This window comes from Electrona antarctica (genome assembly GCF_951216825.1).
Source record: "Electrona antarctica genome assembly, chromosome: 9".
In the NCBI taxonomy this organism is placed as follows: Eukaryota; Metazoa; Chordata; class Actinopteri; order Myctophiformes; family Myctophidae; genus Electrona; species Electrona antarctica.
The window spans coordinates 54,593,809-54,616,521 of NC_136790.1; the positions used below are offsets into that span (position 1 = coordinate 54,593,809).

At 42.3% G+C, this 22,713-nt stretch overlaps 1 protein-coding gene and 1 long non-coding RNA gene across 2 annotated transcripts; both read left to right on the plus strand.

Annotated features, from left to right (window-relative positions):
• The first annotated feature begins 4,337 nt into the window (after positions 1-4,337).
• Positions 4,338-12,137, plus strand: LOC306929754 (uncharacterized protein). The gene is made up of 10 exons (XM_079510406.1): positions 4,338-4,437; positions 4,525-4,599; positions 7,905-8,193; positions 8,278-8,581; positions 8,698-8,983; positions 9,096-9,329; positions 11,146-11,231; positions 11,328-11,432; positions 11,576-11,766; positions 12,066-12,137. The coding sequence occupies exons 1-4, from the start codon at positions 4,409-4,411 to the stop codon at positions 8,308-8,310; spliced, it is 426 nt and encodes a 141-aa protein (XP_079366532.1). The 5' UTR covers positions 4,338-4,408; the 3' UTR covers positions 8,311-8,581; positions 8,698-8,983; positions 9,096-9,329; positions 11,146-11,231; positions 11,328-11,432; positions 11,576-11,766; positions 12,066-12,137.
• A 655-nt stretch (positions 12,138-12,792) lies between these two features.
• Positions 12,793-14,200, plus strand: LOC306929502. Its single transcript, XR_013790797.1, has 3 exons — positions 12,793-12,884; positions 13,230-13,290; positions 13,923-14,200. It is a non-coding gene; the product is annotated as an uncharacterized lncRNA (long non-coding RNA).
• Positions 14,201-22,713: the final 8,513 nt, after the last annotated feature.

The window sequence follows — 22,713 nt, forward strand, 5'->3', positions numbered from 1 at the left end:
AGAGAATTCACACTGGAGAGAAACCCTATCGGTGTGATCAGTGTGGACAGCGCTTCTCTCAAATGTCCAACCTTAAAAGCCACCGGAGAATTCACACTGGAGAGAAACCCTATGGGTGTGATCAGTGTGGACAACACTTCTCTAGAATGGAACACCTTAAAGTGCACCAGAGAATGCACACTGGAGAGAAACCCTATGGATGTGATCAGTGTGGACAAAACTTCTCTCAAATATCCAGCCTTAAAGTGCACCAGAGAATTCACACTGGAGAGAAACCCTATGGGTGTGATCAGTGTGGACAACACTTTTCTGAAATGTCCAGCCTTAAAACGCACCAGAAAATTCACACCAGAGAGAAACCCTATGGATGTGATCAGTGTGGACAACACTTTTCTGAAATGTCCAGCCTTAAAACGCACCAGAAAATTCACACCAGAGAGAAACCCTATGGATGTGATCAGTGTGGACAGCGCTTCTCTCAAATGTCCAACCTTAAAAGCCACCAGAGAATTCACACTGGAGAGAAACCCTATGGATGTGATCAGTGTGGACAACACTTTTCTGAAATGTCCAGCCTTAAAAGGCACCAGAGAATTCACACTGGAGAAAAACCCTATGGATGTGATCAGTGTGGACAACACTTCTCTGAAATGTCGAGCCTTAAAAAGCACCAGAGAATTCATACTGGAGAGAAACCCTATGGATGTGATCAGTGTGGACAACACTTCTCTCAAATACACCACCTTAAAACGCACCAGAGAATTCACACTGGAGAGAAACCCTATGGATGTGATCATTGTGGACAACACTTCTCTCAAATGTCGAGCCTTAAAAACCATCATAGAATTCACACTGGAGAAAAACCCTATGGATGTGATCAGTGTGGACAACACTTCTCTGAAATGTCGAGCCTTAAAAAGCACCAGAGAATTCATACTGGAGAGAAACCCTATGGGTGTGATCACTGTGGACAACACTTCTCTAGAATGTCGAACCTTAAAACACACCAGAGAATTCACACTGGAGAGAAACCCTATGGATGTGATCAGTGTGGACACCACTTCTCAAAAATGGCCAGCCTTAAAACACACCAGAGAATTCACACTGGAGAGAAACCAGTGAACCAGTTGTGATCAGTGTGAACAACATTTCTCACAAAAGTCCAAACTTAAACGACATCAGAGAATTCTTAGATAACCCCTTTCATTGTGATATGTGTGAAAAAGCTTTCAACCGCTCCAATGATGTAGATAGAAGTTCACATGTTTGTACACATATGCGAGATACATTTGAACTGAACTGAATATGCAATATGACAAAAAATAAAATCAACCAGGTGCTCGATGGAGATGCAAAGAATAATAATGTAAAGTAGGATCAGTGGGACTGGAATACTAGGATTATACTTGCCCTGATGAAGACTCTGTTTGAGTCAAAACATGTTGGCATATTTATTTTTTTCCACCCTCCTAATTTTTAACTTTTTGAGTGCTCGGATCGCCGTCTTATCTTTACTGAATATGCAATATGTTTTGTGTGAACAGTATGAGACGATTCTATAGAGGCAGATAAACATCAGAACATCCACATAAAAGTCGTTCATTATGATTTATTTGTGTGGGTCTGTGTGAACACAAACACTGGCTGATGATTGGCTGATCACCCCATAGCGATGATTTGATTGGCTGAGCACGGCTGATGTATGATGATATGCATGTGTATGATGATGTGAGCGCCACTCACTTCACACCAGTGTGATGTTTGAGGGGCGCCAGCCCCTCCTATTCCCAGCCTTGAGGGTTTGTTTAAACACAAACATTGACGACAAAGTGAGGACGCAGATTGTGATTGGCCGGAACGACCAATTGACCTTATCTTAAGTGTTGTTTAAGTAATATGTCACATTGAATAAAGTGGTTGAAGTAAGACTTAGATTTTAAATGAGAGTTAATTGAATATGTTGTATTAAAGGTGATATAGACAAGTTTTCAGCCAAAAAAAATAATATATATATATATATATATATGGCCTTTTTTCCCTCTATCTTCCCCTATATTTTGATGCTGAGCTGTTTCCCTGTAGACAGACACTCTCCCTTTGGCTCCATCTATGTGTTTATATCTGTTTATATCCACTGGTGTTTATCCTACGGGACGTCGGGAGGGCGTATACTAGTGTGTGGGGAGGAGGGTGTGTGTGGGGGGTGAGGCGGAGTCTTAGCCAATCACAGCGCGAGGGTGCGTACAGGTACAGCCCGCATATCACCGGCCCAGGCGGCCATCGCTCTGTTTCCATTTCAAGAAAATAACTAGACATGGCGGAGTCAGTGGACGCTTCGACTTTAGCAAAGAAAAGAAAGATTTCTGAAAGCAAACGTGTGGCAGACAAAGCTCGACCCAAAACCAGAGTAAATCTGGGGGTTGCGTTTCCCCGATGGCGTGCGTTGAAGGAGAGGCTATCGATGACCATGGATATATCCAGCGACGCGGAGTTGGGAATGTATCTTTTAGACCAGTAAGTCTCTTTCAAACTTTTTCTTTCACACAACACGTAGCGCTCTCAATGTAAATCATACTCGTCTTTTATCTCAACTTTTATCGTGCCAAAGAGTCTGTTTTTCCAAATGCTACCGCTCCTGTTGGCTTACACGTACAGTACACTGATCATGTAAATAAATACGTATAACCACCGCATCATATATCGTAACGGAAGAATATACTGTACTCTAGAAATAAGCACAGACGCTAAACCATCAATCTTACATGGGGGGTGGGGTGGAGAAAAGAAAACAAAGACCCCGGTCGAGCGAATTGGTATGCTGTCTGTATGTAGTGTACCAGCGTCTCGATCTACCTATATTACCTATAAACTGGAAAAGTACTATTGCAACGTGTGCTGTTTCATATGAGCATTTGTTGAAGCCTCATATGGCGTTTTTAGGTCTGTGTAGACAATACCTACTTCATGAAATATATAATAATTCTGAGTTCAACGTTAGGTAACAGTACAGTTACAAAATATGCTCAATTGATTACAGTAAAAGCACTGGGGACTTGTTTGCAATGGTCTAATAACTAATTGTTATGGGTTCATTTGGTTGTGGCATGTCGGTGCATACAGTAACTTAGCCCAATGTACATAATGTAATGTCACCTCTCTGCTCAACATGTATTGCTCTTCTTGAGTGCAACAATAATTTGGTATGTTTTTGGTATCAAGCACAGGCCTCCATGCCTTAATTCACTGATTGTTGATTGTTGACAAATATGTTGAGTGACTGACTGTAACAAGTTATATGTTTTGACTGTCCCCAATAGATATGAGGGTGGGCCATCAATCTCAACACCCCAAAAGCGCCTCTATCTTCACAATGCCTGTCTCCAATTACAGAAGGTAGTGCTGCTGGACCATCTAGGTATGTACTGTTGTGTAGTAGCCGCAATTTGCAACTCTAGATTTTTTTATAATGGGATGAATCTAGAGTTGCAATACCCTCCATTGACTCCCCACTCATCATTTTGCGTTTGCGATCTGCTTGTCTTAAACGACGTTAAACTCACCAACATTGCAGCTGTAGTCCAAGCTTGAATTATTCTCTTTCAATCTGCCGAGCTTGTTTTTCATAAAAATCCCCCGTAGACATGTTATGAGCTACTTTCTGTCAAGAAGAAGAAATGTTGGAGTTTGGAAGCGCTCGTTTGAATTAAGGGGTCGAGCTGCTGCCTCCTGCATTATGTGCAAATGCGAAACAGATGCATGCAGGGACGTTCAGTGACTTACGACGAGCGCTTAGAAAAAGAATCACTTGCACAGAATTTCTTGACAGAAAGTAGCTCATAACATGTCTACGGGGGATTTTTATGAAAAACAAGCTCGGCAGATTGAAAGAGAATAATTCAAGTTTGGACTACAGCTGCAATGTTGGTGAAGACAAGCAGATCGCAAACGCAAAATGATGAGTGGGGAGTCAATGGAGGGTATTGCAACTCTAGATTCATCCCATTATAAAAAAATCTAGAGTTGCAAATTGCGGCTATGTTGTGTAGGTGCTACCTGTACCTGGTTGTTCATGGTACTGTATTTGTTGTATAATTCATGTGTGTTGTCATTCACTTTTGAGTACAGTAATGAATGACTGTAAATATAGCATATAGCCTACCTAAACTAGTGTAGACATTTATATCGCACATGTGCATGATTGAGCCTCTTTAGTAATATACACATGTTTAGCGTTTGAAACTGTTTTGTTTTAGAAATGTTCATGTTTGCATATTTTAGTTGCACATTGGTCATGGGTAACGGAAACTAATTATTTATGTTTTTGTTGTACAGAGAGGAACGACCACAGCGAACAGAAGAAGCTTTACTGAGTGATGTAGAGCCTCTTCCATGTTCCAGTGGCGAAGAAATGGAAGTAGTGGGGTGTCTGCAACAAAGGTTAGTCTACATTACAGTCCTACTCACATGCCTGTCTGAAATCTAGTATTATTTAATTCACCAACACATCTTTTTCTACCATTTCAGTTTTACATCATTGGTCATTGAAGAGGAACAGGAAGATGTGGTTGATTCACACTATAATGCCTTCATCAACACTGTGTAAGTCAAAGTGCATGTAATAACACAATCTGCATCGTATGCTTTGTCATCATAAATTGTATTGCAGATAATGTCAACTTGACACACATAATATGGTCTGAAATTATTCCACCTCTCCTATTAGTGTGGTTGCCCTAAAGGGCAACCAGACTATTGTAATTGTAACACTTTATTAGTGTGGTTGCCTATGGGCAACCATACTATTGTTCCCCTTACCTTTTATTTCTTTCTTTATTATTCTGTATAAACTTTATTTTGCCGTGCTACTCCTCCCACAGTTTTTGCCAAACATACTCGAGCCATATGTCAAATCGACCGGCTTCATCGGGAATCGTGTGCTTGTTGATTGATAAGAGAAATGTTGTATAGTTTAATTGATATTAATTAATTAGTGAATTCATTTTCCCCATTCACTTGAATGGGAAAATGGGAAAACTCAAATTTAACTATTTGTTTCTCTGAGACCGTAAAGGCTGTAGTTACAACACTTGGAGGGGAGGTTCATAATAATTATCAAAATTAATTAACATATAATTATATCGGTCGGCCTCATGGTGGCGCTATAACAGCCCACTTTACGTTTTGCATTATAACTCTTGAACGGTAGGTCGTAAAATTATTTTTTCCCTGGATTCCTTGAGTCATGACGCATCTCCCCATATAGGCCACGCCCATTTGCGTCAGGATAGATTTTCCGCCATTTTGAATTTTCTTCAAAACACACTTTTGGATCCTCCAGCTACAGATTTTGGCCAAATCTCACAAGAATCGGTACACATGATCTTCGGACCTATCCGATTAAAACAGCAGAGTCAGAATTTTGATAGTCCATATCGTTCGTCCGTAATCAGCTTCCAAAGTTAGTGGGAGGGGCCTATTTTACAAAAGACGGCACAAATCACGAACGGAATGTCCGATCCATCCCAAATTTTAATCAAATGTCGAGGGTGGCTTAATAAACACAGAGCCAATTGCCTATTCTATTTTCATCTATAGGGGGCGCCACAATTGCAAAAACACTTACCAGTTTGTTGCAAAAACATGATTTCGGGGGGGGGGGGGGGGGGGGGGGGGAAACCCTCCCAATTACTTACACATGATCACAAGGGTGACTTTAATTGGCTAGCAAAATTACCGGGAGAGGGGCCTATATTAGCGAGTGAGGCAACCACACTTTGAAATTTCCCAGAATTGCTTCTTTCTAGTTAGTGTGGTTGCCTATGGGCAACCATACTATTGTTCCCCTTACCTTTTATTTATTTATTATTAGTGTGGTTGCCTATGGGCAACCATACTATTGTTCCCCTTACCTTTTATTTCTTTCTTTGTTTTCTTTCTGTATAAACTTTATTTTGATGTGCTGCTACTCCCACAGTTTTTGCCGCACACACTTGAGCCATATGTCAAAACGACCGGCTTCATCGGGAATAGTGTGCTATCTCCTTGCTAAGACATCCGTTGTATAGTTTAATTGATATTAATTAATTAGTGGATTAAATTTCCCCATTGACATGAATGGGAAAATGCAAAAACTCACATTCAAGTATTTTTTCCTCTGAGACCGTATGGGCTACAGTTACAACACTTGGGGGGAAGGTTCATAATAATTACTAAAATTAATAACCTTAAGTATATTGATCGGCCTCATGGTGGCGCTATAACAGCCCACTTTACGTTTTGGCGTATAACTCTTGAACCGTAGGTCGTAAAATCAAAATTATTTTTTCCTGGATTCCTTGGGTCATGATGCATCTCCCCATATAGGCCACGCCCATTTGCGTCTAGATAGATTTTCCGCCATTTTGAATTTTGTTCAAAACCCACTTTTGGATCCTCCACCTACAGATTTTGTCCAACTCTCACAAAAATCGGTACACATGATCTCCGGACCTATCCGATTAAAACAGCACAGTCAGAATTTTGATCTTCCGTATCGTTCGTCCGTAATCGTCTTCCGAAGTTAGTGGGAGGGGCCTATTTTACAAAAAATGCCACAATTCACGCACGCAATGTCCGATCCATCCCAAATCCAAATCACATGTCGAGGGTGGCTTAATCAACGCAGAGCCAAAAGCAATTCCATTTTCATCCATAGGGGGCGCTACAATTGCAAAAACAATTACCCGTTTATTGCAAAAACATGATTTCAGGGGGGAAAAACACTCTGAATTACTTACACATGATCACAAGGGTGGCTTGACATTGTCATTGGCTAGCAAAATTACTGGGAGGGGCCTATATCAGCGAGTGAGGCAACCACACTTTGCAATTTCCCAGAATTGCTTCTTTCTAGTTTTTATTTTACTAGAGTAAGACAAAGTTTGTCCCACTACTAGTCCCACAGTTTTGACTGTACGCACTTGAGCCATATGTCAAATTGACCGTAAAAATCGTGTGCTTGCTCATTGCTAAGAGAAATATTGTATAGTTTAATTGATATTAATTTATTAGTGAATTAAATTTCCCCATTGACATGAATGGGAAAATGCGGAAAATCACGTTCAAGTATATTTTCCTCGGAGACCGTAAGGGCTATAGTTACAAAACTTGGAGGGATAATTCGTAATACTTACTAAAATTAATTAACTTATAATTATATCGGTCGGCCTCATGGTGGCGCTATAACAGCCCACTTTACGTTTTGGCTTATAACTCTTGAACCGTAGGTCGTAAATTCAAAATTCCTTTCTCCCTGTATTCCATGGGCCATGACGCATCTCCCCATATAGGCCACGCCCATTTGCGTCAGGATGGATTTTCCGCCATTTTGAATTTTCTTCAAAACACTTTTATTTTCTGATTCTACAGATTTTGTCCGAATCTCACAGAAATCGGTACACATGATCTCTGGACCTATCGGACCGCGTTTACATTTTTTTCAGATTTTTTGAATTTTTTTTGTCCGTATCGTTCGGCCTTAATCGTCGTCCGAAGTTAGCGGGAGGGGCCTATTTTACAAAAAATGCCTAAAATCACGAACGGAATGTCCAATCCATCCCAAATTTGAATCACATGTCTGGGGTGGTTTAATCAACCAAAAGCCAAAAGCAATTCCATTTTAATCCATAGGGGGCGCCGCAAATGCGAGAAATGTAACCGTTTGTCGCAAAAACATGATTTTTGGGGGATAAATCCCCTCCGAATTACTTACGCATGATCGCAGGGGTGACGTGACATTGTAATTGGCTGCCAATATTAGTGGGAGGGGCATATGTAAGCCACTGCGGCAACCACACTTTGCAATTTTTTAAAATTGCGACCTTTCTAGTTCATCACTAATGTGAATGTAACCCTTCTGTTTGTAGCATTTGCTTGACAGATGAAGAGTTGTTGGAAGATGATGTTGACCAGACGCACACTGCTGTTGGAGAATCTGATATTGACCGCACCATCACAGCTGATGAAGGAGAACAAGAGGACCTTGAACGCACTTTCACAGCTGATGAGGGACATGGTGATGCGGGAGATGCCACACTCACAGCGGACGATGAAGACTATCTAGAATACGGCTCTGATGCAGATGACGAAGAGTACGAGCAAATGCATGGGGAGGACAACAGTGGCGAAGACATATGTGCCACCTATTTCTTTGAGGTTAGTTTCTACAATTTAATTTCATGTAATTTTGATTTAATTTGATATGTTTTTTTCTAAGCAGTTCAACTTTGTGTATAACAGGTCTGGTGGTGGTTTCCAAACTACTCAGATTGACCTGAACACATTGCCTACTATCGGGATGGATGAACTGGTCTACGACCCCCCTGAACTGGAAGTTCACGATTCAGAGGATGTGTCTTCAGAAGAAGAAGGAGAGGAGGATATTGTAGGTCATCCGGCATACATAGTATATAAAAGCTCTCTCACTCGGCTCATCTCATTCCTGGAGCTGTCAATAAGGAGCTGTCCTGTCAAAAACTGTCAGGCACAGCCACCGTTTGCGGTGCAGTTCTCTACAAGAGGCTCTGCAGCCATAATCTCTTGGGTACGCCTTTCTTGTAATTTTCAATAATTTTTTTTGTTATATAGTTGTACTATTGTAGTTCATTAAAACTGTGTGTAATGTGTCATTGTTGTACTATATATTTTGTTATTTTACAGGTCTTTTCTGCCAGCCACATTGTGTGGTCATGGAACTCGCAACCAAAGTTGAAGTTTGGAATGCAAGCAGGGGATTTCATGATGGCAACCAACATTCTGCTGTCTGGCAATCATTTTGCTAAAGTGAAGCTGTTGTTCAAGCACATGAACATGGGCATAGTGGCAGACAAGACATTCTTCTAGATCCAAAACGCCTACTGTGTTGACACCATCAAGGAGTTTTGGGAGGAGAAGAGATCTGTAGTAATTCAGCGCCTGGCTACTCAAGACAGTGTAGTGGCCCTAGGTAAGGAACCTTCATTCTAATGTTCTCTAACCATTGATTTCTCTGTGTAATTGTTTCTATTTTATGTTTATATCATTCACATTTTACTTTGTGCAATTATGTTTTTTGTCAGCCGATGGAAGAATGGACAGCCCTGGTCACTGTGCTCAATATTGCTCTTACACCACCATGGACAACGACAGCAAGGACATCATAGCCCTGGTAACCATTGATAAACGGGAAACAGAGAGGAAAGCTGTGATCATGGAGAAAGAGGCATTCATTAGGACCATGGATCTACTGATGACTGAAATCAACCTCAAAGAGATCTGTACAGATGCACATGTGCAAATCTCTGCTCTTATGAGTAAGTACAACATGCAGCAAATTCTACATTCATACTGCTTCTTCTTCTTTCGTGTATCATCCTCAAATGTCCAACTCAGTATCGAGTAGCCACGCCCTCTCTGGTCTCTGGTCCCACGTGGAAGAGGCCGGCCTCCGAAGGAGGTCTGTACAGGGGGCAGGTGTTAATTATGTGCTCGGCAGATTGCTCAGGCTCGCCGCACTCGCATGCTGCACTGTCCGCCAAGCCCCACCTCTTCATTGCTGATTTGAAGCAGCCGACTCCAGTGCGCAGGCGGTTCAGTAGTGTCCACTTTTGGCGTGGTAGGTCCTTCAACACCATCACCCGGGTCAAGGATGTAGTGGTGCATACGGGAGGGCCCAGCAGACTCCCACTCCTGCTTCCAAGATGCCGCCAGCCATGCACTGGTGGATGAGTCCTCCGGGATGGAACGTAACATGTCTTGTGCCGCCTTGTTGTAAGGGTGGCGGGACTTGAGTCTGTTTGGAGGCTCTATTTCCACTGTAGTGTTGTGTAGGATGTGCCAGTCGTGTATTTTGGCTTTCCTTGCTAGCTTGATGGTAGCAGCCTCTCGTCGGAGGCCGGCCGGGGCAATTCCTGCAAGAACTGGAGGACTGGCAGGTAGGACACAGGAGTGGGCTTCAGGCAGCCAGTTATGGTTCGGAGAGAGTTGTTAATTACTGTGTCCACCTTTTGGACATGTGGGCTCCTACACCAGACTGGGGCACAGTCAGAGCCGGACTAACAATGGAACTAGGTGGAGCTTAAGCGCCAGGGCCCGAAGCTTGCAGGGCCCGGTACGAGACTATAGGTACAACTGTTGCTTCTGTCGAAAAATATAACGCAACACAGGAACCCCCGCTAGTGTTTTTGGTCTTCTCGTCTGACAGTTTCTGTAGCAGCCTGATACTAGCAGCAAGGGGGGGGGGGGGGGGTAGTCGGCCTGGGGGGGGGGGGGGGTTCCCGACGGCTGCGCGTCGCTTCCTCCTCCGACAGAGGGGAAGCGAGTAAGTGACGCCCCCTTGCTCAGGAAGGCCCCCTCTCTCAGACCGACCAACGTGTGGTGTTGTTGCGACAATAACATAGCCTACAGCCTATGTAAGAGGAATATAAACACAAGACCTTGGCGCAAAACTTCATATTTACCCTGCTCTAATGCAACAAAAGTGTGTTCTTACATCCTCCATTTCACGATTTCAGCACTCGTGAGTAAATGAATGTAATTGCTAATTTGCTATTATGAAAGTTTTCAGTGACGTTGCACCCACCACAACTTGGTTGCATTGTCGTCAATAATTAATCTGTCTTTAAAACGTTCTAATATTAATATAGCATATTGACATTGTCTGTTGGTACACACGTTATATGGACCATGTAACAACATGGTCAACAGCACTGTTTGCAAATGTAGCTACATTTGTTGGCCACAAAGACAATTTAGACAAAACATGCTGCTGCATGTTTATTGTTAATGACTGTATTAATAACCATAAAGTAATCTCCTAGTCCTTACATAATAGTTTAGCAGAGACTGAAGTTGGAAAGGCTGTGCCCAGTGCGGCTGTGTCTTGTGTGTCAGCGGGCAGCGCAGGCAGTAGTGGATATATGCGCTAAACGGCGAAATGCATGTTAATTAATTAATTGGCTGAATCTGTAGGGCCTTTTGATTTTGTGAAGCGCCAGGGCCTTGAGAGGGGTTGATCCGTCACTGGGCACAGTATTCAGCTGCAGAGAAGACCAGGGCTTGGTCATACTGCCATGTCATACTGTCATGCTAAATGTATATAAACTAATTTATATTTGTATTTATCCAAAGACAAGGGGAAATACAAGGATGCTGGCATATTCCACAGTCTGGACATGTGGCATGGTGCCAAAAACCTGGCAAAGAGGATCACTGCTGTAAGTTAATGTTTATATGATGTGCTCAGTCTTAGACTTGTGTTGTGTCAATTTAATTACAATATAGAATTTGTGACTGTAATGTCATTCTTTCAGGTTGGACAACAGAGTGGTATGAAACTTTTACTTGTGTGGGTGAAGGCTGTGGTAAATCACTTTTGGTGGTGCTGCAATAAAGCCTCAACCCATGAGGAATTCATGGTAAGAACACTAGATGAACATTTTAGAATTCTGTCTGTGTATAAACGATAACGTCACCCATCTTCTGCCGAGATTTGTGAAGAAAAACACTTGTATAGTACATTGGTGTGTTTTGTCTGATATAATTGTATGTTATCTTTCAGGAACGTTGGCTGGCTATATTGCATCATGTAGCGGATGAGCATGTCTGGGTGATGGGCACATGTGAGCATGACTGTCCCACAAAGCACCCGAAAGAATGGATTGTGCGGGGGTCCAAGGTTCACACCGCCCTCAAAAGTCTTGTGACAAGCAAACGTTGGCTGAACACTGTGTACAAGTACCTGAACTTCAGGTAATTGCATTACAGTTACTATATACTAGATTTCACCTTTTTATAGAATATTATACTTGGTTCAGACTCTCGGTCGGTATGTATTCACACAAAAATTAATTTTAGAAGGTTCTCCTGGTTATGTACAATGCTGGATAGAAAATGGACACAAACAATGCAGATAAGACAGATGTTGGAGCAGTTGGGCTTCATTGAAGTAGTGAACTAGCATACCATGACACTTGTCAACATGGTATCAACTGTGACAATCAACTGTGTGTGACTGTGTGTGTGTGTGTGCGCTACTTGCTCATTCACAGATCTACATCGGACCTGGAATCTTTTCAGAATTACATTTTGATGTATGCTTCAAAGAGGTTTTCATTCAGCCCCCCGGTCTATGAGGCGAGAACCATCCTTGCTGCTCTCTAGACTACAACCACAACAAGGGTCGTCCTCTCAGAATCAATGCAGCTGGAGGAATGAGGTTGGTTCACTGTACACAGTTTGAATGACACTTTGTAAATTTATATTAGGCCTACATCTAACCAGTCACACTGTCTGTCACATCATAGAACACTGGTACACAGGAATTGGGGGCTGCTTTTCCAAAATACAAAAAGTATATCAGTGTAATAAAGACTGATCTACCTTTATGACAACTTTATGGATTCATTTCCATTCATAATTTACGTATGTGAAAATGTCACACCAGCAAACATCTGGTGTGAGATAACTCTGGTGCCTCAGCATAATGTCTCATCTCTGTGTAAAAGCCTGATTCAGAAATGGTCCCATTACATCTGCATTTCCACCTTATGCCCACTAGGCTCATGACCTCCCCTGACAAGACTCCCTCTTTTCCAAAACCCCCTTATTGTACTTGAATAGTAAACTAATATCTCATCTCTTTTGCAGTAGGTGTAAGGTCTTCAAAAAAAGGTCCAATCGATGGACCACCTACATCCCGGAGCTGCAGAGGCGTATCCTTGACAAGAGAGTCTCATCTAACAAGGGCCTTCCTAAAATCATGAAGCTCAGAGCAGAAGACCCACGCCGATATGGACTGCTCACAGCTGTTCCTGCACCATCAATGGAAGAACTTCTCCAAGGCCATGTGAGGAGGGGTGATGACCAGGGTATGTCAACTGCATTACATGTTACAATATTTTTTTTTTACTCCTTGATTGCTCTTTCTTGTACACTTCATTCTATCCCTTTATTTCCTGTGCCTGCTGGGTTTTTGTTGTTTTGAATGTTACGCTATCTCTGCTGCTGCATTGTCTGAAGGAAGCCAAACAAAAATAAGTTTTACTCTTATGTACCTGTACACAAAATGTAACAATACAGTACAACCTTGAACTTACTTTTAATTTGGAAGAAATATCTGTGTTCTGGCCTATAACATTACTTATGTAAGTGTAGCAACTATTTACATGTAACAATATATATCCCCTTCCCCTCCACCCATCTTTTCTCCATAGGAGCACCGGACGTGACTCTCCGATCCGTTGACGAGATGGAATAGCAAGATGAATTGCTGAGGTAACAATAATTGAACACGACTACACGGATGGCTGTGTATGTTAGGGCCATTATTCCTATGCCTTTGTTATCTGATTTATCAAAATGATACATGGATTAAAGCAAAATAAAATGACTCAACGTGTTTGTAAGACCAAGTCCGAATGAGCAATTTATGAAATGGTATGACACACTGGCGCTTTTTGTAAACAATTAACACTTGTGTAATTATGTTCTAGTAATAGTGTTCCTGTTGTACATACCAGGTGAAAAAGATCACAGATTGAAGCTCCAACCTTTGCCTATATACAAAATATGCTATGAACATAAAAATGCTCTAATCTTCAATTCGTATACAAAAGTAGATAGCCTATCTACAAGCTCTCAATGCATCAGACGCATTGAGAGCTTGTAGATCAGCTATTTTCAGTGTGTGTGCAACACGATTCCTTAGCAGACATGCTGGCTTCTATGGAATCCAAATCAGTCATGGTGGCTGAGAACTATTTTTTATTCTTTGGGAAAAAACAACACTGGTTACCGTATTATTACTAGATAAATGAAAGGACAGACGTCCTAATAAGGTTTTGCCATCAAAATGGCATACATCTATATTACACAATTGTTTGACCTTATGTATTTGTCTTTTTTAGGTGCTGAATTCATCCTACTGTCCCCATACTTCATTGCTACAAAGGCCCGAGCTCTGAGCTCAGATCGACACCCTGCACACAAAGGCCCGAGCTCTGAGCTCAGATGGACACACTGCACACAAAGGCCCGAGCTCTGAGCTCAGATGGACACCCTGCACACAAAGGCCCGAGCTCTGAGCTCAGATGGACACCCTGCACACAAAGGACTTTGCCAAAGTGGGCTGCCTGATAGTGATACCAACTTTTATCGATACTGTATAGAGACTGTACATTTTCAGGAATCAACCTGATAAAAAATGACGTGTTTACAACTGTACATATTTTTTTTTTATGTGTTTTCATTTATTTTCTCATCACCAGCATCTTTTGTACAAATGTACATGTGTTTTGCCCATCGTTAAATAATTAAAATTGTTTCTTGTGGATTTGTTTGCTTCATTGACAGCCAGGTTATCAGAACAATATTGGGTACCATGAATTTGAAAGCAATGTGAAAATCAAAATGTTTTTTATTATCAATAAGACAGATTTTGCAAAATGTAAACAAGTAAAAATAATAGAATATATTCAAATTAAATTGCCACCGAAACAATACAAATTGTGCAAATGGTAATCAAGCTATTATTGCTCGGCCATTTTACAAATGTATATATGCAATACTAGAGAAAAAAGAATCCCGCACACTGTCTTCACTTACAGAATTAGATTCTGTAAGGTTGTTCAGACCTTCATCAGGCATGCCTGATGAAGGTCTGAACTGAAACGTTGCTCAATAAATCTATTTCTGTAAGTGAAGACAGTGTGCGGGATTCTTTCTGTTCTCCAGTTCAAGTTATCCGACGCACCTGTCCACTGTAGGTGTGCAGGACTTTCTCACAAATATAGTACAAAATCAAAAATGTGCAAAGGGTCTTCAAATATTACAAATAATAAAACGAGGTATATAATTAAAAACTAATTGCACAAAGTAAATAACGAAATTCTCCAGTTATCCGACGCACGGATGTTGGTAGGCACTAAGTGCATCAAAAACAAGTGCAGGTTCTCTGTCAAACAGAGCCAGGGAAAACTGTCTCATCTCCTCCATGTCCAAACTTTGAATAAGACTCTGAGGGATCAAATAACATGTGGGTGAATTGCAGTAGATCCACAGGGTACTGTGCATAAAGCAAACGTAATATTATTCTAATATATGGATTAGCATTGATGATTAGTCTGTGTTGCTACCTATAGTTTGAGAGGACAGGAAATGGACCAGAGACAATAGCTGCTGATAAGGCAGGAATGCATGGGGTTCAGGTTAGAAGGTCACAACTGCTAGGAATCCTAATGCAAATTTTATAGCTGCATGGAATGTAGGCCTGCACAAAACCCACAGTCCCACACACAGTATCTAGCGGCTGTATCCGATCGACTGGTCGACCGCGATCGACGTAATGGGCACCCCTGATAGCCTAATGATTCAACACAGACCCAGTGTAGTAGAACAATTAATGTGAATTCCACTGCTTACTTATTTTATTATCTGACATGATAATGTCATTCATACATGGAGGCAGGACACACACAAACACACACACACCAAACACACACACACACACACACACACAATATATAATACATAGATCTATCAATAAATCAATCACTGGTAAAACAAACCGGTGTGTGGACCCTTCTCTCTTCTTGGAGAGTAGCTATTCTTTGCTGCTCCTCTAAGGCAGCTACTCCTCGTCTCCCTCGCCCTCGCCCCCTCCCCCTTCCACGAGGAGGAGGAGGAGGAGGAGGTTCGATTCCCTCTGGGTGGACCATAGAGTGGACACCAACTCTCTCAGTCACCGCAGCTCGGCCTCTGCCTCTCGCTCGTCTTCCTCTCCCTCTGCCTCATGGCTGAGGGAAGTAGGGGTGCTGGGGGGGCTGTAGCACCCCCTCCCCCCAGGCACAGCCCCCCCTCGAACAGGAGAGAAAAGAAAAAAAAAGAGATTTAAATATGCTGTATCACAGTATTGGCACCTTATCCTGGTTAATTGCCTGTGTCAGTTCGTTCATATATAACTTGCATGTGGAGAGGGAAAGTAAAGGCCACGTTTGCGCGTGAAAATGCGCGAAAATGCGCGTGCATGATGCGCGTGCACGTGCATTTTTGCGGCGCGCGCTGCGCGCGCGCACCCTCAGGTACACGTTCAGCCCCTGCTAGTGTAAAGTACTTCCCACGGGCCTGTTCTCCCACGTTCTGGAGGCGGATTAACTGCGGGGTCAGCCTCAGCCCTCTCTTCCTCCACTCGAGGTGGACGTGTTCTACGGGGCTGAACGGGAGAACTTCCGTCGGATGAAGCATCGCCATGCATTTCTCCCGACTAAAAATAAAAAAAGTCAAATCAATGTTGGCTTGTTACACGTCGTTTGTCACACGACAGACTACGCATTTTAATTAGCACAAGCTACGTTATATAGTAACATAGATGTGGGTGAGGCGAATTGCCTCGTGCAATTCGGGTTACTCGGCCATCTCTATCATGCTAGCTATTGACTGAAAATAACAACCTCCAACTTTATCTAGCCGTTAAGGCCGTTTAGCCAACAAGGCCTAAACACAGGATAAAGGCACAGTTTATTTCAAAATGAATATTATATCTACCTCGTCACTCATGTCCAGCAGCTCGCTTCAGGTATCCGATGTAATTTGTAATTGTTTTAGTTTTACGTTGATGCTGCCGATAAATTTCCACCGATGCTTCTGCAGGTTCGTGTCCATGTCCGGTGCGTGAGTCCATGCGCGTCCGTGCGTGCGTGCACGCGCGCATGCGCTGTTTAGGACAACACAAATACACGTGGTAGGAGGAGTGCGTGGGGCGGGTTCTTCAGAGTGACGATGTGAGGGGGGAGGTGGGGTGGAGTGCAGGGGAGTGGCTCAGTTTGAATTTGTTTGGCAACACCTACACCTTCTGTGTACAAACACTGGAACTTGCCTATATCACCTTTAACCACCGATGCTGAAATCTGTGAGTACCAACACCCCCCCCTGCATTCCTCCCCTACCCAAGGCCAAATGCTCAAATTAGTGGAGAGACATTTTTCCTGCTCAAACTGTGAGAGTGATATTTGCAACATATATACCGTAGTATCCAAAAGGACCTTATCTTTTTTTTCCCTTCAAAGTATCAACATTCTATTCCACACAGCCAACTAACTTTCACATGTTACTGTACATATTACACATAGTTAGTTTTCCTCAAACAACAATATTCTGGCAGAGGTCCTTTTCCTGTGCTGTCATTAAAATGCTTACCTAGGCATATAAAGAAATACTAAAATAACAAATAGCTACAATTCATGGTCATGAATTCATAAAGCATAATTATTGATAACTTCATGAAACATAATACATATTCGGTTCATAATTGATTTCATGTGAGGTAATAAAACATTTAAAAACATTATGTGATATTCTGAGGCAGAACAAAGTTCCCTGTCTGTCAGTAGAGCTAGGCTGGACCATGACTGATTGACTGACTGTTTGATGCATGATTGCATGTCATGGAACAGGTGGTGCAAACATTTAGTCTCACTCAGACTCTGGTCTGCATGAAGGAAGGAAGAAGAACACTTGCAGTTTTTTACTGTGATACAAACTGTTAAAACAAGAAATACAAGATGTCTGAAGCCAAAGCAGACTGTAAAAGGAACATTCTAAAGACTAAGAGACTGCCAACGAGGTATTCTATTTTTAGAGTTGTCTTTGTTTTGTTTTGTTTCATGGACACGTTCAGCTGCGCTTCGCGCATTTCTACATTCTGCGTATTTTTATTTATTTGTTTGGTCAATATGATGTACTGTGCAATTGTTTGATTATAGTTTGTTATTTTTGTGTGAACATACAGTTCTCATGAATGCCTGAAATAAATGCCAGTTTGAGTTTATAAAGAAACCGACCTAGTGTTGTCAATGTGTGTGTGCATTAATTAAGTACTGTACTGAAGTATTTGTATACTTTTCGAGTGTCACATTTTCTGTACTTACTTCTCCACTACATCTCAGAGACAACAATTTTTACTTGTACTTCACTTAGGCTACACTACAATAATTTGATTACTTTAGACATTTTAATTTACCACTTCAGCACTATACATTTCGGGCCATTTGAAAATAGCCGATCTACAATCTCACAATGCGCCGCGATGTGACACATTGTGAGCTTGTAGATCGGCTATTTTCAAAAGATTTTGTACAGTTTTTGAACTTGTGAAATGGGATATTCTGCAATATTAGTACATTTACTTTGAGTACATTTTGATGCTGACACTTTTGTACTCTTTAGTATACATTTTGAATATGGGACTTCTACGTGCAACGGAGTACATTTGGGGCGGCAGTGGGTCAGGGGTTAGGGTGGCCGGATGGATGGTAACCGCAAGGTTGTCAGCTCGAACCCGGGCTCCCCCAGACTTAGTGTTGAAGTGTCCTTGAACAAATTGTTCTAACTAGGGCACTGCGGGCACAGTGCCCATGGGCACTGCACTGTGCCCGTGGGCACTGCACTGTGCCCGTGGGCACTGCACTGTGCCTGTGGGCACTGCACTGTGCCCACAGGCACAGTGCCCAGGCACAGTCGGTTGTGGGTCCGACCGACTCGACACCGGGCACTGGACCCCCTGTGGTGGGGTGGAACGTGTGTGTCGAATTTGAAGTCGGTGGGGCGAACGGTTCTCGAGTTACGTGGATTACAGACGTACAGACATACACACAGAGACAATAGTTAGATGTCTGAAATTAAAATGCCACAATCACATTATATTTTCACAGTAATCTAACTATAGGCTACAGTATATGCAAATTGTGTGTGAACAGGGAAATCTTTTGGGTATATTGTATACTAGATGGAAGAGTACATTTTGGAATATTGCTGGTACTGCACAAATACATGCTAATAAATTAGAGATATTTACATTTTTCTTGAAAGACTTAGATAGTTTGTAGTGTTGCAGGCCGTGCTCAATGCTTTCAGGGCCACAAACCATTGTTTTGTTTAGATGAGACAGACTTTTGAGCAGTGCCAAACTTAGTATAGTGCCTATAGGCGTGCTGTGTTCCTTGTGATCAGTTTCGGGAAACTTGAACTGTCTATCCAGGGTCGCCTGGGTGTAGACATCAGGACACTGTGGCCACATTTACATGCAGACATTCATTCGGAATGAATGGATTCATTCCAGTCATGAGAATAAAAATGCTCATGTAAACACCTCAATTGGAATAGAATATCCCATTCCGAATGAATTTTCATTCGGGTCTGAAGGGGTGGTATATACCGTTTGCATCGGTATAGAGCTACCATATAAACACCTTATTCCGAACGCTTCCCTGTTTGGAATACATTAATTATTTTGCGCATGTCCATGCTGTGACGTTAAACATAAACAGGAAGAGAAACAGCAGCACATGGGCACAATAATACAAGCTGACACTGGACTGGAGCACTGGAGGATCGAACAGAGAGGACAATTCTCATTGTTCAATCCAAATTTCCAGAATAATGTTTAGTTTAAACAAAATGTGTGTGGACACATAACTAGTAACATTTCTGCACTTGCGCAGGAAACCAGGTTCAAATCCGGGGTAGAAGGGCTCCGTTCTTTTGGCAAATCTAGAACTTCCTGCCAGAGAGCTAGCAAATTTAAGACATCCGGTTGCTTTCAGAATAAAAGCGTGGTTAATTAAATAATTATTACATTACATTATTAGTATTGTTATTACATTACAGTTATTGTGAAGACACACTTTATAAAGTCCATGCACTCCAGTGAATAGCATTTATCCATTTAGATAACTTTTTTACGTTATTTAATTACTTATTTTTACACAGAAACATAATGTGTGTCTTATAGCATCATATAGCATCATTTAAATGCTTCATTTGTAGTTTTAATGTGCAAATTAAACTTTTTTTCAATACTCTAGAGGGTACTCTTATTTTGAAGAGATCGTCCACCGGAAGTCTTATATTTGCTCACTAGATTTGCCAAAAGAACAGTGCTGGGTAGAAGAGGAAAGTTACATTGTCCTGCTTTAATATCATAGCATTAATCATAGCTGGTAACAGACGGACGGACGGACGCACACACACGCTTGCTTACTATGCACGCACGCACGCGCGCACGCACGTGCACACACACACACACACACACACACACACACACATCTAATTTATATGCGTGTTTGCGGGAAATAAGGGTGCTGCGGAGCGCGAATTACGCACGGGGAGCAATGCCCATTCGATTCTGTCAACTGCAGGTTGTTTATAGCAGAAACGAATATCTCATTTCTTTGGTGGGCACAAATCAAATCAAATAAAAAGAATAGGCCAGCCTACATCATTTAGTAGTAGGCCTAGCCTAGGCTACTATAGCGTTGACGAGGTTGTTGAGGAGGAGGAAGATTACGAGGGTGACAGCTATCTGTATGTTCTGAGATGGACTGCGGTCACCGCAGTTATATTTTATTTTCCAAATGCTGCTAATGTATTTTAGTGTTCTGACGGCCAGGCCGCTGTGACAACTGACTGCTGCTGTAAATGTTAGGCTATATGGGAATGTGTTGTTGGGATCGAAATGTATAGGCTATTATATCATTGGTTATATTTAGAGCCTATAGGCTATTGTGTGTAACGTCATGGTACATACAGTATATAGTTAGTTTCATTCCAAATTATTTTGGGCCTATAGCCTATTAAATGATTATGAGAGGTTACCTACCAGCACCTGTCATCAACCACAGCTTGTACCCATCTGAGGGAGGGAGGATAGGGATGTGTGTCCCATCTATAATCCCCATAATTTGGGGAATGCGGTGTGCTGCCTGGAACCGCTCCGCTATTGCCATGGCCTCCTCATTTGGGACACGGACAAGTTGTCGAATCGGCCCACCCAATCCCCTTGCAAAACATGTATGTGAATTTATGGACTGTGCTTTTGTGTATGCCGAATTGATTTGCTACTAGCCTGTATTCCCCACAGCTCCCTAATTTATAAAGCACTATGGCCACTCGCATCATTAGAGGAATGGGCGCTCTGACCGTAACCTCGTCAGGGGCCATATATCTCTCCATTAGTGTGCAGAGTCTGACAAAAGACGCACGTTTCATCCGAAAGTCATTTTTCCATTCGGCGTCTGTATATTCTAAAAGAACTATACGCTCCCACCAGTCTTGGCTTCGGACTTTCATCCATTCTCTCCTGCTCTTTCTTGGCGGTGGGGGAAGAGGCGCAACTTGCCGGGGAAAGTTTGTCGCGGCTAAACGCAATAACTGGTGACGTTTCACCCGACTCTTTTTTTTAGCCTGAAGTAAAAAAAATAGCTGTTCAAATTGCTGCTTAACTAAAAACAAAATGTCAATACAAATGGCAGTAGCCAGGATACGCTGTCGTGCGTCCATCTACATTCACTTCACTTCCCTGTCAACTCAAATGTCAAACTTGTCTTGAGCAGGTTACACCCCAAACCACTTACTGCGCATGTCCAAAGTTATTCGGAATGAGCATGCATGTAAACACATGAGGAATGAGGAATACCTTTATTCAAGTTCCATGTAAACAGTTGAGTATGAATCTCTGTTCGGAATGAAGTCATTCATTCTGAATACATTTTGTGCATGTAACTGTGGCCTGTGACCTCAAGTGGACACGCCCTGGACACTGTGAGCCGATTCGACTGGTATCACCCCATATAATCGGCGAAATCATCTGTTATCAGCACGTTTGAATGGGGCCAGAATGTCCATACTGGCATCCTCACCACATAGCCTGGTCAAGGTTTCCCCCTGGTGGACGTGTCATTTTGTTGCATGATGGAACTAGGAGCTACTAATATATACTATTCTCTGTCTATCAGGACGTAACTCGAACGGCGCTGAGTCGGGTCTGGTGGCCTTCGCAACGCTCAGCACGGCGACTCGCTCGGCTAGCGCCTCGCTCGGCGGTGCCTCACATAGCTCATGGCCACCAGACACGGCGCGCCTCCGTCTGGACATCAGTGATAATGACAATGCGACAATCGCAGATAATGACATACTGAACAGTGAGGATGCCAGTGTGGACATTTTGGCACCATTCAAACGTGCTGATAACGGATGATTTCGCCGATTCAATACATGATACCAGTCGAATGGGGTGCGAAATAAAGCATAAGTTAAAAATAATCACATATAGGTAGGGAGATTTAATATATTGTCCATAGGATATTGGGGCCCGGACAGGAGTCAACCCACAGAGCCTAGTCCTTTCATGCGCCAGAAGCGTACCTCCCAGCCCTGCGGTAGAGTAGTTCTGGAGTAGTTTAATGTCAAGGACCCCCAACTCTAATTAGCCCGCGGACCCCCATTTGAAAAGATATGCCAAGGACCCCCCATAAGAGAAGATTTGTATAGCTCTAGCAGTGATTCTCAACCTGTTTAATGTCAAGGACCCCCAGTTTGACATGCATATTAATCTATGGACCCCCCCATTTAATTGATTGATTGATTGAAATATTTAACAGTTTGCCGAATTACAGTACATTTCAAGCACAACTCAATACAAAGACTGTTAACTGTGAGTGGACGACACCATAAAGCATTACACTTGTTTACAAGAGGGTCCACCTTGTTCAATTCATCAAAACATTTAGAGACGTACAAATAGACACTTTATAGTCAAAGAACAGAACGGGAATTCATCAAAATTGGCACTCCCTCAAGGACCCCTGGAGGTCCCCGGATCCCACTTTGGGAACCACTGCCTTAAATCACCTGATCTACAGTATG

What these genes read in the sequence shown, in the direction of transcription:
- LOC306929754 (XM_079510406.1), top strand. Translation starts at nt 4,409, where the DNA reads ATGGAAGTAGTGGGGTGTCTGCAACAAAG. An exon ending in AATGCCTTCATCAACACTGT is followed by an intron (nt 4,600 to 7,904) that starts GTAAGTCAAAGT and finishes TTCTGTTTGTAG; the next exon opens with CATTTGCTTGACAGATGAAG. An exon ending in GTGCCACCTATTTCTTTGAG is followed by an intron (nt 8,194 to 8,277) that starts GTTAGTTTCTAC and finishes TGTGTATAACAG; the next exon opens with GTCTGGTGGTGGTTTCCAAA.